This window comes from Calonectris borealis, chromosome 3 (genome assembly GCF_964195595.1).
Source record: "Calonectris borealis chromosome 3, bCalBor7.hap1.2, whole genome shotgun sequence".
Classification (NCBI taxonomy): Eukaryota; Metazoa; Chordata; class Aves; order Procellariiformes; family Procellariidae; genus Calonectris; species Calonectris borealis.
Window position 1 is genome coordinate 3,737,996 of NC_134314.1, and position 18,996 is coordinate 3,756,991.

General features: G+C 51.1%; 1 protein-coding gene across 2 annotated transcripts in view; it reads right to left on the reverse strand.

Annotated features, from left to right (window-relative positions):
- Positions 1-17,485, reverse strand: part of XKR6 (XK related 6) — a 199,137-nt gene extending 181,652 nt beyond the window's left edge. Inside the window, exons 1-2 of one of the 2 annotated variants that reach the window (XM_075144846.1) lie at positions 17,213-17,485; positions 16,785-17,161 (exon numbers count right to left, since the gene is read on the reverse strand). In XM_075144846.1, coding sequence (XP_075000947.1) covers positions 16,785-17,161; positions 17,213-17,485 — 650 coding nt within the window. Of the gene's footprint in view, positions 1-16,784 lie in introns of both variants that reach the window. The other variant, XM_075144845.1, reaches the window with a different exon arrangement.
- Between the last annotated feature and the right edge of the window lie 1,511 nt (positions 17,486-18,996).

An 18,996-nucleotide genomic window follows, 5' to 3' on the forward strand; every position in this document is an offset into this window, starting at 1 on the left:
CCTCCGCATTTGAGGCTAATAAGGGGAAGGTACCCAAGCTCCAGAAACTTGAAACTTCATGGGGGTCACTGGCTGGATGTAACCCCAGCAGATGATGCTCAAACAAAGACCCAACAAAGTCTGCATAGAACAAGAAAAATACTGAAACTTTAAAAAAAAAAAAAAATGTTGCTGTTGGCTGGTTTCTGCCACTCAGTTCCATAAAGACAGCAAGTAGCCCAATCCTGGAGATGCTCGGTTTCAAAAAAAAATAATGACCACAGCAATTCAATGCACTGATTACACAGAAACCCCAGGTTTGGGAACAGGTAAGAGTCCAAATAAAACACTTCGACCTACCTTAGCCATACTTTTGAAGAAAACAACAGTACCTTCCAAGCCAAAAGTTGAATACGCTCCCACAGGAGGAAAATGGGTAAAGAGCAGAAAACAGGAGATGGGCAATGCCAAGGGAGGAGGACATGGCTCACCCCGGAGCTCAATGTGCAAAACCACACCTGCTGCGCAGTTACAGTTAACACAGATTAAGTGTCTTACTGAAAGGTTTCCTCTTCGAAAAGGCATTGGAAGAAAAATAAATTTCTTTAAAGGTGACTGCTCTTTAAGCTTAATCAGTAAAAATCCACGTTTCACGTTTTTATGACGGTGAAATTGCTCCTAAGAACACAGACTTCTATTCTGTGTGACTAACAGATGTTTTCACTGAGGATTTAGGACAGGAAGAATACAAATTCAATGATAATGGTAGCCTAATGGAGTTTAGTCTTCAGTTAATTCACACAACCCATTAATACCATACCCAGTGGAAAGTGTTACCACAGCAAGAACTCTTTTGGTGACTGTCAGGGTCAATGCCAGGCAAAATATCCAGTCTAAACACGTGCATTTTAATTCTTTATTAGGGAAAAGTAAGTATGCTGTTAGAGGGCAGTAACTTCACAGCAGCACACAAGAACCCCGCACGGGATCCCAACCAGAAACACTGCCCCGATGACAGTCCGGCTCCTCCAGCGGTCAGGAGGCTCAAACAGCTTTCTGTTCAAGTGAGCCCACTTTTCAATGTGGGAAATGGCACTAACTAATGAATTTTCAATCGGTACATCCTCATTCATCAACTCCTACGTGAAATACTTCAGCAGCTCCCCTCGAAAATAAAAGTATGATTTCGCCTTTCCTCTCCATTTCCCGCAAACGTGCTTTCAGGACCATAAAAGCAATTCATTGAAAGCAAATGAAAGAGATGTGACCTTCCCAGTTTTTTTAGACACCTTTGTGAGGAGTGCTGGTTTACAAATCCCCTAATCCCTTGAAAGAAAGGGGAAAATAATCCAGTCCCTGGCAGAGAAGTCAGCAAAGCATCAGAAATTAAACTTAAATCCTGAATTCAAACTCCTTGCGCAGTTACATAGCTCCCGGTAATTGTAGTAGCTTTTTTTGCTCTGAAAACACAGTTAAACACCAACAAGAAAACTATAAGGGTCAGAAATAATTTGCCCTCACTGCTAAAAAATTGGTCACTTCCCAGGAATCGCAAAGAGCCGGTTCCTGGTTAAAGGAGCAGCAGGGAATTATGGTGAGATCTGTGTGTTCAAACAGAAAATTCAGTGGCCCATTCCAGGCAGAGCTTGATCACAACAAGGAAAAATAATGAGAACCTTTAACGAAGCTCTAATTGTGCAACAAGCCATACCAGGAAAAAAAAAAAAAACATTTTTATAAATGGAATTATTAAACTCCAGAGCAGTAAAACAAAGACTAAAACCACGCTCTGCACAAATGGTAATAAAGCATCAATTAAGGTGGTGTTTTGAAGCATACTGGTGGAGGGATTATTCAGGTAAATGCTAGGTTACACAGGCAGAGTTTTAGTACTAAAAAGCAGTATTTAATCTTACTTTTTGCTCTCCTGAATTTCTGGAAGGAAAATATTCCCCTTACTTACGGTTAATTTTTATTTTCTTATGAGAATATGTGGGTTTTTTCAGCCCACCTCTGCAGACTCTCCTGCACATTCTGGGATATGGGGCATTATCAGAAAGGACCAAGCAATACGACCAACCCTACAGGGCTCATTTGTCTCTCGTGTTCATGGTCTGACAAGCAGAATTCAAACTGGTGTTTGCATCCCAATCAGAGAAGCCACACTAGTTTTAGAGCAGCTGAAGAAATGCTCGAGAACATTTGAACTTAGAGATGCCAAGGCTGTCACCCAATAAAATTGCAGCAGACCAACCATAATTTTTTGCAAAATTGTAAATGACATCTGAAATCCTGGCTGTATTCATTTACTGAAGGATGATTAAGTTGAAAATCTACAATTACTTCTAATCTTAATAACTGATAGGATTCTAACTCCCAACATACAGTAGCTAAGCTGTGATATTACTGGGAGCTTTTTGAAACCAATCAATAACTATTAAAGCTGGATCCCATCAGCTACCACCAGGTATTAGCCACTTTCTCAATATTTCAAGTATTCAGTTATTCTTAGATCCAGTTAAAGTAGTAAAATGAAGTGGTCTCCTACTGACACTGCGATAAATATGAGATTAAATATAGAACAAATTTATTACTCCCTGAAGTCCTACTGAGTGTCCCGATTTTTCTGTATCCACAACAGTGCCGTTTACTTTGATGTTCTATTATCCCAGATCTAAAGCGCACAACTGAAAAACAAAGCGTGTGCTGGTTCAAAGACCTAACCCAGCCACGCCAGGAACGAAGTAAACGCCAAACCGAACCTGCAGATCAAGATGATGGCCCTCTGACAGCCATCATGTCCCGCTTAAAGCAAGTGGCACGCACAGGCGAGTGATTTGTGACACTGAGCGCGTGTGACACATGGTGGCACCCCTGGAGAGCCTGTGGGCTGCGAGAGGAACACCACCGCAGGAGACGACTTCCTAGTACCCTCCCTTGAAGAAAGCGGAATAATCAACCCGTTTTTAAACCACTGTTTTTAAGGGCTCAAGAAGTTTTAAAGAAAATCAGCTAATTACTCAGCTTGCTTAAAAAGAAACATTTGACACAGAAATGAAGTTCAGTTGGGTCTGGGTGAAGATGGGTGATCTCAGAATTCCGCATTTCTGGCCTGCTGCCTGTCCTGTGCTCCCAGGATGGTCCCAGCTTAACCCCACCAGTCCTCGCTGCAGAGCAAAGCATGCTGAAGAAAGCTGCAGGAACGACAAACCATTTCCTCCTCCATCAGCATCTGAGCTGGACGGGTTCACAAGGACACAAACGTTTGAGTCGCAGCTAGATGGACATGCCTAAGCAATTCTCCTTTCTCCATCACTCACCTGGATTTCACCTTTAAGCATTAATACTAAAGTGACCCACTGAATATAAATCTCCCAAAGGTGATATTTACAATCTAATCCAATGAAGGGATCTGGGCTCCACTACTGGAGCACACACATGGGCCATAAAATAAATTTAGACCCAAACAGGTAAACCATGTGGCCATGTCCGAAAGCTAAGAGTAGATTTTCATAGAATCACAGAATGATTTGGGTGGGAAGGGACCTTTAAAGGCCATCTAGTCCAACCCCCCTGCCATGGACAGGGACATCTTCAACTAGATCAGGTTGCTCAGAGCCCCGTCCAACCTGACCTTGAATGTTGCCAGGGATGGGGCATCGACCACCTCTCTGGGCAACCTGTGCCAGGGTTTCACCATTTCGCTAGAGACTCTGATAGGTTGGATACACCTTCATCAGCTGGGAAAAAAACCACATATTCTCACAAGAAAATAAAAATTAACCCTAAGTAAGGGGAATAATTTCCTTCTAAAAGCGTTGCATCCTTCTGGGCTCCTTCTTGTTCATTAGGACGCTGCAACCTCTGCAGCTCAACCTCTATAGGGCTGTCCCTGGCACAATTTTGGCCAGGACCTACCAGCCCTCAACCCAGCAGCTCCTCTGCACCGCTCAGGAGTCAGCATGGCCCAGAAACCCCTCCCAGCTGGCAGCCTGGAGGCAGCCACCCTCTCCCGAAAGCCAAGAAAGCTTAACACGATAGAAGCGGCCACGCTGTGCCAGCCCGCTTCAGGGCCAGAGGACAAATCCTGCCAGGACTTAGCTCGCACGCAGAGATGGGGCCATGGAGGGCGAGTTCCCAGCAGGGGAGAAGAAGAGGGCTCTATGCTTGATGAGGGCACATGGTAGGATTTTGTGGGTCTATTATTTGAGAGAGCAGAGGAAAGCAACCAGACGAACCCTCTGTATCATCCGAAAGCAGGCTGTACCAGATTTTGGGCTGGAGCCTTTCCTGGCGTCGGTGGTACGATGCGTTTACGTCAATGTGTGACAATGGAACAGGACTGACAAGGACTAAGGTAAGATTAAGCGTTCAGGAGAAAAGCACGTCCTTCACAAAAAGAAGGGCTGCTTTTCGACACAGCCACGTGCAGACGCGAAAGCCTCGACCTCCGGGTCTGATGCACATGACTTGGCAAGGCACCGCGGCAGCTTTCCCCAAAGAAACCATTTCTTCCCCAGCCCAGTTGTAACAAACGCTGGGAAACAAAGCATTACAGCAACCTCTTCGCTATATCATCAAGTCAATGTGTCGGCGTGACAGCCTGTATATGGTGACTTCACGCCCCAACGTGAGTTCCCTGGGAGAGGACTCGTAGCCGTAAGTCTCCCGCGAGGGAGGAACGGATGCATTTCTGCAGTCAGTGCTTCGAGAGTCGTCGGTGCACACTGTTCCAAATTATTTCTATTCCTAATTAATATTCATAAACGAACCACAACACTGCGCCTTCAATCAGCCATCACACACCACCCACGCTAGATGAAAGGACAACTACATGAGATAAGCAGTTTATTGGATCAAAAGTCCCCTTTAGATGAGGAGACAGCTATTGCACCAGCATAAAACTGATAGCATCCCATCGCGGGTGTACGCATGGAGGAAGAAGTATCAGCAAATCTCCCTCTTTAAACCAGAGATTCAGCACAGAGAATGCACAACACAATTATTATGTTAATTTATCTGCATTTTTCTGCCTGCTTGAGGCTTGAGCTGGAGGTAGGAACTTACGTTTGAAAAGCTGGTATTTTGTGTCCCCAAAAATGGCTACTTCAAAAACCTCAATCAACACCCAATTATACCATCAGCGATTCAAGTTTAATTCCCCATCCCTGTTGTCAGCATCCCTACCCCACCACTCTCAAACGGTTTTGGGCAAGGATCTTGCCCTTCAGCTTTTGCTTTTACCTACCATTTACAGCTTGCTCAAGCAAGATTCAGAAAGTGCTTTTTCTTATCCTCCTCCCCAAACTCAGCCTAGGTGGCAGAAATCAAGGATCTTGTCCGCCCGCGCAGAACATGGCCTGGGGATAAAAGACTGGATGCAGCTGTCGAGCACTAGCCCTGTGTGAACAATAAATTAATTAAAAAGACACCTGACAAAATCACGTCAAGCCCACGTACAGTGATGGAAAGCATTTAATCCGTAACACTGCATTCCCCTCTCCACCAGATGGGAAACTAGTATTTCCCAGTGATAACGGCAAGACGGTTAAAATGAGCAGAGAAATGTTTATTGCCCACCGCTTTCCAGAGCCGTTCTGCTCCCCAGCCATGAGGGACTAAAACGGTCTGCCCAGGAAAAAGCATATTTACACCCATTGCCAGAAAGGGAAAGTATAAATATTTCCAAAGCTTTATGAAGGCTAGTACTTACAGTCATGCTTTGAAAGGGAAAGAATAAAGCAAAATATTCAATTAGAAAAAATTACTATAATTGCAGGTTCTATTTTATCCCTCCATTAAAGCAATAAAGTGCCTCGAAATATTGCTGAGCTGGGATACTGAGCTTAGTGCTACTTAACATTTTAATATACATCCAGGGGGGGCTAATTTAATTTAGATCTGCATGAGGGTCTTCTCTCCTCCCTGGCTCCCATTACCTCCCCCTACACTTCTTAAAATATGGTTGGATCTAAATGCATGCTTCTCCCCCACGCCAAGGGATGTATACGCAGAGCTGAGGCTGGACATAAATTCTGACACATGCTAGCACGCCTCCAAAGCCAAAGAGGACATCAAGCACATATATGCATAGCTCCACACATACAGATGCCCAGTTAAAAGCATGTTTGCCTGCACCTGAAAGCTCTGGTGTCTGAATTATTATTTTTTTTATTGGAGGAAAATGACCAATTTCTGCTCCTCGGACATCAGACAAAATCCTCTTGGAAATGTAAAATCATACATTTCGCTCTAATAGCACGTTAATCCATGGGAAGGGATTTGCTATTGAAAGTCACTGAGCAAGCAACCGCCAAGGCTGAAGAAGGGGGGCTCTGACTCCCAGCCCTGGCTCTCGCCACTCTTTCTCCACACTACAATGCTACAAGCCGCGGTTTTCTGAGTATAACCTCGTTCCTCCCTGCGACAGAAGATAAGTGAATCTTATTTTAGGGAGCCCTTCATCCTTTTAATTAAACAAATTAATATCACTTCTCCGTATCTCACAGCCTCCATTATCTTTTGTGAACTCCTACAATTCTGTTGTAAAGATATATTGAAAAAGTGCTAATTGAGATAATCTCTGGAATTCAAGAGTTGGTGTATTTTTAGCCATGTTTTAAAACTATTTTCCCTTTGTTTCTGGAATGCCTCCCATCCTTCCTCCCATGCCAGACTGTTTACATTATTTAAATGCCTTCTGCTTATACCACTCTTTACAATTTTTACTTCAACAACATCGGCCTCCGTTGCTCTTTTTTCCCTCACTTAGACATAACTGGGATGAATTCCAATCCCAAACTCAAAGCCACTCCTGGTGCTTTACTGCTGTCTTCCGTGCTTGGTACATCAGGCAACGCATTACTGCCAGACCTATCATCCAGGACTGCCTGCGTGGGGGAACCAAGAAGGAAGAGTTAAACTCTTCTTCTTTTACAATAGAAACCGAGGAACTGGTGATTTTCCCAGACACTGGAATTCTCTGCCAACTCACAGGGATACTTGTCATCCTCCTGCTTTAGCAGACAAGCCTGAGCCACCCCACTGAAATGACGGGGGAGCCCATAACTCCTGTATTTTTGTAGAGAGCTGTGAAGTCCAGTGCAAGCAGAAGCATGGCCCGGCACCCCTGCCCCTACAGAAAACCCCATCGAGCGAGACCCGCGAGCTGAAGGAGGCTCCGGCAGCCGGCCACGCTTCTCTGTCGCTTGGGTTTGATTTGCTTTTTCCGCAGGTTTAATTAGAAAGGTGATAAAGGGAGCTCCAGGTGCCAGAGCCTTTTGCATTGTGGCTCCTGAAGAGTTTTTAATAAGAGTTCTGCCAAATTGGTGGGGGTTTTACAGCAAGTTTTTCCCGCATCAAGATGACCTGCAAAGGTGGAAAGGGTGATACAGCACAACAGCCTATTGAGTTTTTCCAGCATAAGTGCAGACCTCCGCAGTGTTAATTTAAGCCTTTTCACAACAGGCTTGTTTTTCTTAGTCCCCGTTCACAGACCATCCCCGTTCACAGGCAGAGCACTAAGGCAGCATTTATGATGGACTCCTGGCTTAGTCCTATTTCCCATGGGGTTTTGGGACAAGTGAGAACATGCCTATTCCCTCAACCCATCCTGTGCAAAAGGGGATACAATACACAGATATTTATTTGGGATGCAAAAATCCTCAACAGCCTCCGCAGCCGGTAAAATAAATCATCATAACATGCAACCGGGCAGGCAGAGCGGAGCAGAGGATGAGGATGTCCTCGCGATGAGGCTCTGGGCTTGAATACAGGAGGTTTCAGCGAAGCTGCCAATTCTGCAAAAGATCTTCTGTGCAGCTGAAGTCACTTAAGGACAGACTGTGAATATTTCATAGGTGAACCTGAGCTCTCACAGATTTCACAAGAAAGGAGACGTGAGGAGAAGCACAGTCTTCAGGTCCCATTATAGTTTTGGGGACACATTTAAGATTGCCTTTCGCTCTATTTTTTGTCTCTTGGCCAAGATCCGATTTTGCTCTGGGGCTGCTGGTTCAGCTAGGGCTTCGAAATACTGACGGAAGGAATAACACACCCATTTATACTGAAGTAACGAAAGCAGACACGGACACATAGCTTAGCCATCCAAGCATGTGCATACTTTAAATGGAGTACTCAGTCCATGGGTCAGATTTGCCCAAGGGTGGACAAATAGCAACTCCTGAGACTCCTCCTGAGCAATGTAAACGTGGCTCCTGTGCTACAGCAGTTACATATAACCAAATGCAGGCTGCCACTGGAATATAGGGTGGTGGGCAATACAAATTCCCAGAGTGGGGGGAATTGCAAAAAACAGAAAAATAAAAATCCAGCTATGGGGATCTGGAGTGGGCTGCTGCCAGCCGCCCTGGGACACAGCCAAAGGCTCAGCCCCACAACCCAGGAGATTTTCGGAGCATCCTTGACACTGCGGGCACCACCAGTCTCCAAGGACACGGGACATGCCTACTGATCTGCCCTGCAAAGGTTGTGCTGTTCTGCTCCACAGGGTTAGAAATGCAAGCTATTCCTCCCACCGCCAGACTGCCGCTAGGTTTGAGGATTTCCTGAAGATCCTTCTCCCCAGGAAAGTTCCGTCCCCATTTTCTTGGGATCCAGTTTGGAAAAGCATCTCAGTGCCCTAAAGCAGTCATAGCAGACTAGGGTATCAGTCTGAATCCCAGCACATCAGGAGAAGGTGGGTCAATGAAGTAACAATATTTGGCATATGTTCTTTGCTTATACCTTTAATTACAATTTAATTTTATCTCTAGCTATAGCAAAGCATCACTCTTAATTCATAGTTCCTCCTGCCTAAAAGCTTTCAGGTGTTAAAACACTGGCTTATACTACCACTGGTTTATACTACCACAGGTGCTAAAAATCACGTCAGGATTCAAGGGAAATAAAGCAAAATGAAAGTACAGGGAGAAGTTCTGTGAGTGATGCAGACTTCTCCATAGGCTCACCTTCATTCCCCAAGGAAAATTACACGTTTGACGTCCAATTTCTGTTCCCTGCAGTCTCAAGACAGCAAAAGCAGCTCTTCTCCAAAGAGATGCTTTATCACCATCAGTTCTACCTCCATCCTTTTCATTAAAGGAAATGCTCCCTGAATAACCTACATTTGTACTGAGAAGGGAACCACTGCAAGGAATAAAGCTAGCTCAATGCAGCTAAAAGCAAAATGGAAGTGTCTAGAAAGGTGGAAAAGAGAGAGCTTATAATTTTAACATAAAAAAAAAAGGTGAGCCATCTTTTCTCCTTCCCTTGGCACCCTGCCTCCCCTCCCCCAGGAGGAGAGCTTTCAGGTTGCCACTGGCACTAGGGATAAAGCCGTAGGGCACCTGGAAAAAAAGGCACGGCTTGTCTTCCCTAGAGCTCAGCGTGAAGCCTGAGGAACTGAAAAGGGACGTTCTGGTCAAAGACCACGCGGGTAGCAGCATTTAGGAACGCAGCCTGCAATGCCACTTCAAAACAGCCATCTTCCCTTATAGTTTTCGGACTCCTGGAGGTGGTCTCTCGAAAATACCTAGCACCAGTGTCCCCACCTTGAAAGCCATGAAACGTTATGCTGGTTTCAGTAAGAACAAAGTCAGGTCACCAAAGCATTTCTGCTTCCCCTTCCCCCTCCCCACATGTCATGGGGGAGAGGTGATGAGCTGTTGTCACCGCAGGACCACCTTACTCACAGGGCACCTCGTGCCCACATGGCTCTTCCTCAACAGCATCCCCATGTCTGAGAGGAAACCAAACTCCAGTTTCTCCTCCGAGTCCCACTCACCCACCTACCCAAGCCATGCTGTCACTGCAGAAACACTGAATTGCATGGGAAGGCAAGTTCCCACCAGGTCAGGGCAGCATGTTATTTCTTCCAAGAAAAGGTTTGGAGAAAACTCTGCCCTCCCAAGGCTGGCACAGAAGATCTGCTTCAACATCTGTGGTTTGACCCCCTCTAGTGGGTAGCATTCAACAAGACACGGAGCCTCGCCACCACCCCGCAACCAATGGAGACCCTACTCAAGTGATAAAGCCTTTTTTCATGATTATGATGATGATGATTATTTTCCCACACACACAACCTACCTGCCTTGCACTTCAGATTCAATGTCTTTGGACCTCTGCACCCACAGCCCGGCACTTACTTACAGAGATCCCATAGAAAATTCTTAGAAATGGGGGCAGAGCGGATAAGGTTTTTGGAAGGGAGAACCACCTCGGTGGAAAAAACAAAGTTATACCCCAGACCTGATTTTGTAGGGAGAACATATTTATCATCTATCCCAGAATGTCTTCCCTCTGCCAACTTGTCAAAAGCTGACAAAACTCCATACTATAAAAGCAAGCTGTTAAAACTTGGCTAAAGGGAAAAACTTAGCTGCCAGACAAGCTAACCAGAAAAAGCTGAAAAAAATATTCGAATGTGCCAGGGAAGGCAGTAAATTTACAGAAAGGCTCTACGGAGCTGAACAGCCCAAACCAAGACAACGAGGCAATATTAGGTCAGCAGCTTCTCGTTCATCTGTCATTTGACAAGCAGATGTCTCCCACTTCAAGGCACTTGGGCAGGTATCTTAAGAGTTGTAGCTGCCTGTATTTCTAAACTATCCGAAGTAGCATGTATCTAACTCACAGTTCACCCCAGAACAAAGTATTTTAGTAGAGCCTAAACCCACTCATCACGTAGTCATTAAATACCACATATTCCATTTAAACCCATTGATTCATCCTTCCACCTCCGGGCATGCCGAAAGATGAACAACTCATAGATTTGGTCTTTCCAATAATAAACAAGATGTCAAGTCTTCACCTAAGTTTTAGGAATTTTTCTTTTAATCACACACATACACAAAGTGTTTTTAATGTCAAAACAGTGACAAGGGTTGTTCTGGTCTGTTTAGTTGTTTTTTTTAGGGAATGTTTTTCTTCTAAATATATAATTCAAATCAGTTTTAAAAACAAAACCCACAAACATATTACATTCAAGTCACGAAACTTACCCTTACTGACAGTTTAACAGACACAGAGCGATTTCCAGCTGATCAGCATTCATTTTAGCTCAAACTCCACATACTGTTAATCCAATGGAATCCAATAATGTTTTCTTTAACAGCATGCCGCAACACAAAGGATCGTACTTTATACTCTAAACCTTGTACTCCAGGACAGCAATCATGACCCACTAACCCACTTATCACAGAGGTTAAAGAAAGGTACATCTGACACAGGAGTTATACTCTTAATTGTCATTAATACAACTTGTGCAACTATCCAAGATATGAAAACTTCACGTCAAAACTACGTCTCCTGAATTTACACAGCTGAAAGGCTTCAGTGAAAGCAACGGCCCTGGCAAGCTCTCGACGACCGACCCGCCTTCAGCCGATTTCCAGCAAAACCACAGCACTGCAACATCCCTCCTCAATGAACAGCCCTTCTGCAGCTTGCAGCGCAGCTCAATAGCGAGCGTCATGTGCCCCCACTGGCATCCTTTACTTTTCGGACAGTCTGGCTGAATTGTTCTAGTCCTCAGGATCATCTAAGAGATTTCAGATAAAAGGTGAAAATTGTAGATTTCTAAAAGTAAAAACCCTGTGACCTGAGTTTTATCAGTGGGAATGCCATTTGAGATCACACAGCTTCAAGCAACAATTAAAAATCTCTATATAAATATATATGTATACACACACACGCACTTTTTTACAACATATACTTTCTTTCCAGCAGCCACTGTAGGCAGGCAGCATTAACACAGCCTTAGGTTCTCAGCTGAGCAAAAAACAACCACAAAACCCCAGGAATATCATTAAGCCCCCCCTCAGCACTTGCACTGCTCCCCCCCCCGCACTCCTGCCTGATCACGATTCACTCTCTGAATAGGACAACGGAGGACATGAACAGAAGACAAAGCCCCCACCCAGATTGCTCAAAAACAACAAGCTACTTCTCCCACAATCCTGACAAAATGAAGAGACAATCTTGCTAAAATAAGAGCCCAACGTATGCTTACATTTCTGCCATAAAATGTTATTTATTCATCATCTTATTGGCAAGTCTTGCCAACATTTCGGAAAAGAAGTCCCTACAGTAATTGAGCAACCCCCCAAATCAAAACCCAGATTACCTAACGTTTACCAAGAAGCAAGCCCTTGGCAGTTCAGGACGAGGATTTCTGTACTCTAACCTGCCCCCTCTATTCTCTACGACTTCACTTCCAGCTGCCGAGCAACAGCCACGACAGCCTCCACATAACGTACAATCCCGATTACGCTACATGCAGTCGCAGCGCGTATCCATGATCAGGCAGGAAACCAGGCTCGGTGCATTACGTGAACTTACATCGCCCTAGGTCTTCCTCCTCCATCCCCACGTATAAACTTCTTATCAGTACGAAGCGATTTAGCTGCAGGCAAACACCGCTCAAACAGCGCTTTCCATTAGTCCCATCACTGCATTCAAGATTAATTTTAATGGCGTTTGCAACAGCTACAGTGGGAATGTAAAAAGACACCCTCGTGGAGGCTAGCCCACTGATCCCATGAAGTTATTCTTCCTTTGGTCAGATATTGGGAGGCAGCTCCACGCTGACCATGCTGTTCAGCGTGCCTTAAAAAGCAGGAGCCGTGTGCTAGTGGGATTAGTGATCAACAGGAGAGAAAGCTCCCTTATTTCACCTAACGTGATCTGGTCTGCAGAGCTCCTTGTCAGTCCCTTTCGGCAGTCCCAGCCCTGCACAACCTCGGAAGCAAACGTTTTTCCGCTGCATTAACAAAGTGGGGAAAAGTCTGGGCAACTTGAGCTTTGCTTCTTCATATTACCAAAAAAAAACAAATCACCCCTCCACATTCACCCCCTCTGTCTCTGCCGGCATCGCTTCGGCATCCCCCTCCCCACCTTGTTCACTCACGCGTGCCGGGGCATGGGGTGTTTTTGCAAACCCCGGCTTTCACCACAGCTAATACACAATCATTTCTTTTGCCTGGCTCCAAGAGGGGAAAAAAATCCAACTTGCCAGAGGAGCATCTGCATCGAGAACTGCTTTTGCTGATGGGAGTACCAGGGAAAGCAGGAGAAAGGGTCTCGTACCAATTCATCATCCTTGCATGCATCACCCGCAGACATCCCCCTCCCGCCATCCCCAGCCCAAATCTCGGCAAAAAAAAAAAAAAAAAAACCAACCCCAAGCAGAAGTTGAGAACAAATGTGCTTTGAACGCTACACAAATGACATTGAAGATGCAGAAGAAATATGTATTTGCTGTTGCGCTGCACGATTTCATGGGCTTATTTCCTAGGTATACATTTCACGCACCCTTCCCACACAGATCCCCTTCCCTCCACCCCCTCGGCTTCTTTAAAAAAAAAAATAAACAATTAAAAATCTTTGATGTGTATATTCATTTTATCTCGAGAGAGCGGTGTCCTCAGAAGAGGTGTCAAGGCCCTCCCCTGCCTCCACCCACGCACCCCTCCCCCAGGCTCAACCACGCTGTCTCCATCTTAACTCCAGCCACTTCTTCACCGATTTCATTAGGCAGCAGAGTTAACCCCTTCGGCTACCCAGATGTAGGGGGGGAAAAAAGGACCTCCCCACCAATCAACACTTTCTGCCTTCCCCTTCATCTTTTTCCTCATCCGTACCCCAGCAGAAAATTCCTAAAACCCACCAGTGAGGTTATTTTTGCCCCATTAATTCATCCGGGAAATACCAACGCAGGGACATTAACCCTTCCAGTGAGCCCCTCCAGGGCTTCCCACTGCTTCACCATGACATGCCGTCTTCTCCCCCCTTAAGAAAATTCAGCGTCTTCTTCCTAAAGATTATTTTAAAAGCTACAAACCCCAACCAACCCCATCTGCAGCCTCTCCCCTACAGTCTAACCCACCCGTGGGGTAGCGGGGTGCATCCACCACCCCATGACACAACCTGGAGACTTCTCTCCATCACCCCCACCTCACACCCCTTCCATCTTATTAACCCGCGTCCCATCTCAGAGGACGCTGAGCCACGCCGGGTCTTTACGGTTGTCCTTACAACACCCCTTTCGGGAAGACCGACATCTCTGTGGAAGTGTTTGCATCTACAGGCTTTCATCCCGGAGAATCCCTCCCTGCCTCCTCCCGCATCTCTTTTTGGGGAGGATAACGCAATTTCCAGCTCACTCCGAAGGATGCTTTTTTATTCCCACCGAGCCTGGGGTCACTTCCCAGACCCTTCCTCTGGCCAGCATCTCCTCTACCCCAGGACCTCTCCGGCTGGAGGGGAACACTCCCCGTCCCTGACCTTCAGTCTCACACCGGCAACCCCAACGCCGTCCCTGCTCCCCCGAGGAGAAGCTTTCTTCTTTCACCAAAGCCACAGCCGAGGCATCACGCTGCGTTTTTCCACTCCCACAACCTGCTCCTTCAGTGCGGGGGGGTCAGCGAGCCGGGGGGGCTCCCCCTCCGTCAGGTGGGGAGAGGTTCTCGGCGACGGATGTGACCCTCACCCCCTCATCATCTACCGGGGGTTTGGATTGTCCTCCTGTTCCAGGAGGACACTGACCCTCTGGAAACAGCACATCCCAGCGCTCGGCAGCCGGGGGTCTGCTGTCCGCCCCCCCGCAGACCCTCTCTGGAGCAGCCCCACGCTTTCTGTGGGGCCTTTCCCTTGCTGCCCCCCACCCAGCTCCAGAAGGGGAGAGGTGGGGCAAGCCCTCTCCAGGGCCCTCTCCAGGACGTCCCTCTGCATCGGGTCCACTGCGCGGGTCACCCCCAGCCCCGGGCCTGCCTCCTCGTTGTCACCTGTGGGGTGTCCCCCTCCCACCAGCTCCTGCTGGGAAGAGCAGCTCCATGCCCCTCCCCCCCGCCATCCTGCCCCATGTCTGTAGGGTGACAAGAGCCCACCCCATTCCTTGAGGAACCATCTACAGCCCCACGCAGCTAGGACCCCTTCCACTGGGGGGGGGGGGGGGGGCATGGTGGGGGGGGCACCGGCCCGTGTCCCCTCCATGCAGCCCCCATTCCCCTCTCCACAGCCCCACACACTCATCCAGGGGGCATCTCTCCTCCCTTCAGGGCTCCCCTCAGTGAAGCAGGGGTCACCCCAAATCTCCACATGGGGGGCACCGACCCATGTCCTGCTTGGACCAGTGAACCCCACTCCTCCCACCTCAGCCCCGCAGACACATTTTGGCGGAACTCCCCTTCTCCTTGGACATCCCCTCAGCACAAGGGGGGCCCTCACACCTCCTCCACCTGGGGGAGCACTGACCCATGTCCACCTCGGACCATGAGGTGACGACAACACCCATGTCCCCCACCTCAGCCCCCCAGGCCCATTTTGTGGGAATCTCTCCTCCCTTTGGGTCTCTCCTCACCCAAAGTTGGAGTAACCCCCAAATCTCCCCTCCTTCTCCATGTGGGGGACACTGCACTGACCATGACCACCTCAGACCACGAGGTGACACTGACCCACGTCCACCTCAGACCACGAACTGACAGCGACCCCCATCCACCCCACCTCAGCCAGAGGACAGTGACCCACCTCCACCTCAAACCATGAGATGACACTGACCCATGTTCACCTCCGACCATGAGGTGATGCTGACCCACTCATCTGGTCCATCTCAAACCATGAGGTGACAGTGATGCCCATCCACGCCACTTAGCCAGGGGACAGTGACCCACCTCCACCTCAAACCATGAGGTGACACTGACCCATGTCCACCTCAGACCTCGAGGTGACAGCAGTGCCCATCCGCCCCACCTCAGCTAGGGGACAATGACTCACCTCAAACCATAAAGTGACACTGACCCACGTCCACCTCAGACTATGAGGTGACAGTGACCCCCATTAGCCCCACCTCAGCCAGGGGACAGTGACCCCCATCCACCTCAAACCATGAGGCGACAGCGATGCCCATCTGCTCCACCTCAGCCAGGGGACAGTGACCCACCTCAAACCATGAGGTGACACTGACCCACGTCCACCTCAGACCATGAGGTGACAGTGACCCAAGACCGCCTTGGACCACGAGCTGACAGTGATCCCCATCTGCCCCACCTCAGCCAGGGGACAGTGACCCACCTCAAACCATGAGGTGACACTGACCCATGTCCACCGTGGACCGTGAGGTGATACTGACCCACATCCATCTCAGACCACGAGCTGACAGCAACCCCCATCCACCCCACCTCGGCCAGGGGACGCTGACTGACCTCACACCACAAGGTGACAGTGATGCCCATCTGTTCCACCTCAGCCGGGGGACAGTGACCCACCTCAAACCATGAGGTGACACTGACCCACGTCCACCTCAAAGCACGAGCTGATAGCAACCCCCATCGGCCCCACCTCAGCCAGAGGACACCGACCCACCTCAAACCATGAGGTGACAACGACCCTCACCCGCCCCACCTCAACCAGGGGACAGTGACCACCTCAAACCATGAGGTGACAGCGACCCCCACCCGCCCCACCTCAACCAGGGGACAGTGACCACCTCAAACCATGAGGTGACAGCGACCCCCACCCGCCCCACCTCAACCAGGGGACAGTGACCACCCTCAAACCATGAGGTGACACTGACCCACGTCCACCTCAAACCACGAGGTGACAACGACCCCCACCCGCCCCACCTCAGCCAGAGGACACGACCCACCTCACACCATGAGGCGACAGCGACGCCCGTCCGCCCCACCTCAGCCAGGGGACGGCGACCCGCGCCCAGCGCACACCGACCCACCGCCATGTCGGGCAACGAGCTGACGGCCACCCCCGCTCCCCCCCGCCCCCGGTTCCGGGGGACCCGGCCGCCCCCTTACCTCCAGACCTGCCCCATCTGCAGCAGGTGGATGACGATCTGCCAGACCCAGACGGAGATCCTGCAGAGGCGCTGCGCCCCGGGGGTGATGGGTTCCCCCCGGCGGCCGACGGCCCCCATCATGGGCGGCCCGCGGCTGCTGAGGCCCTGCACGGCGCCCAGCCCGCCGCCCGTGTAGTCCTGCACGAACCAGCGGAAGCTGAGGATCTGCACCAGCACCGAGGGCAGCAGCACGAAGGCCAGCGTCAGGCCGCACCAGACGTAGTCCCGCCGGCCGTAGTGGTGCAGCGCCAGCCACAGGTCCGTGCCCACGTCCCCCAGCAGCACCAGCAGCGCCAGCACGATCCACAGGCAGTCCAGCCACGGCCGCTCGGCCGCCTCGCCGACCTCCGGCGCCCGCGGCGGCCCCTCGGCGGCGGGGCGCGGGGCCAGCGGCTCGGCGGCGGCGGCGGCGGGCGCCCGCCCGAAGAGGCTCCGCAGGCAGGCGCACCGGCAGCCCCAGTAGCACGACGACGTGTTGCAGCAGTGGCAGATGTGCAAGGAGCTGCTGCCGCCCGGCTCCTCCGCGCCTTCGGCCGCCGCTGCCCCGACGCCGCCGGCGCCGCAGACGCCCGCCGCCGCCGCCGCCGCCGCCGCCTCGTCCAGGTTGTGCAGCTGGGCGAAGCCCACGCCGCCGCCGCCGCCATCCGACTTGGCCGCCATCTTGCTGCCGCCGCCGCCGCCGCGTCTCCGGCCCCTTCGCCGGGCGCGCTCGCTCGCTCTGCCCCCCCCGTCCCCGCTCCCGGCACCCCCCCACCCGCCGCCCGCCCGCCTGCCCGCCCGCCGCTTCCGGGGGCGGCGCTTCCGCGCCCGCGCAGGACGGGCCGGGCCGCCTAGCGACCGAGCGGGGCAGCGCCGCGGCCGGCCGGGCCGGGCCGGGCCGGGCCGCCGCAAGGGAGCGGGCCCCGGCCCCGGCCGCGCCGCGCAGGGTGCTGCCCCGGCCCCCGCGCTCGGTGCTGCTCTCTACCGGCACACCGGCACCCAGCGCTGCCCCGCTCCCCTTGCACCGGCACCCAGCGCTGCCCCGCTCCCCTCGCACCGGCACCCACTGCTGCCCGCTGCCCCGCTCCCCTCGCACCGGCACCCACTGCTGCCCGCTGCCCCGCTCCCCTCGCACCGGCACCCACTGCTGCCCGCTGCCCCGCTCCCCTCGCACCGGCACCCACTGCTGCCCGCTGCCCCGCTCCCCTCGCACCGGCACCCAGCGCTGCCCTGCTCCCCTCGCACCGGCACCCACTGCTGCCCGCTGCCCCATTCCCACTGCCCCAGTTCCCATTGCACCAGCACCCAGCGCTGCCCTCTGTCCCGTTCCCCTTGCACCGGCACCCACTGCTCTTCTCCCTGTCCCGTCTGTGTTAGCACCCACGGGACCCATTGTGCTTCTTCCCCCAACCACCATGCACTGGCACCAGCACCCCCCAGACCATCCTCAGCTGGGGCCCCGTGTGCTGACCCCATCCCACTCCCAGATCAGCTCCCCAGCCCCAGTGTCTTGGCCCTCAAATCCCTGTCCTGCAGTACAACCTCCCTGTCCCCGTCACCTGCTCGCCCTCAAATCCCAGGACCACTACTCTGCCACCCAGGTTGTCCTCCGCCCACCCTCAGCCAGACTGCCTCCCCTTCCCACCTCCAGCAGCTCCGGGGTACCTGCCAGGTCCAGGCCCTCCTCTGGGTTTCTCTTTGCCTTTTCCCTTCCTATGGCCATGCTGGGGAAGGGGGGCTCCTGTCCCACCCCCATCCCATAGCAGCACAGCAGCAGTCTCCAAGCACACCTCAGCACTCCGACCTCACATGGGACCTCGCAGTGACCTCCCAAATCCCCCACCGCGGTGTCCTCCTGTCCCTCTCCTCCGAAACACAAGGATCCCCCATCCTCTCTCCTCTGCACTTGTCCCTTCCTTACCCACTTCGGGGGACACTGTGTCACCCACCCTCTTCTTTCGGGGTCGGGCAAACCAGCCGACTCCTCTCCATGGACCCAGCTCCTTCTTGGAGGAGACAAACCTCTGGCAAACTGAGGAAGCGGCTCCCAGCTCTGGTTTTGGGATCTGCCTGGGGCTGAGCTGCACCCCAGGCAGGTGTTTCACCGAAGGACCCTCTGGCAGGCTGGGGAAGGCAAATTCAAGGTCCTTCCCCCCATGGTTCCCCTTCTACCCATTCACATTTGTTTGTTC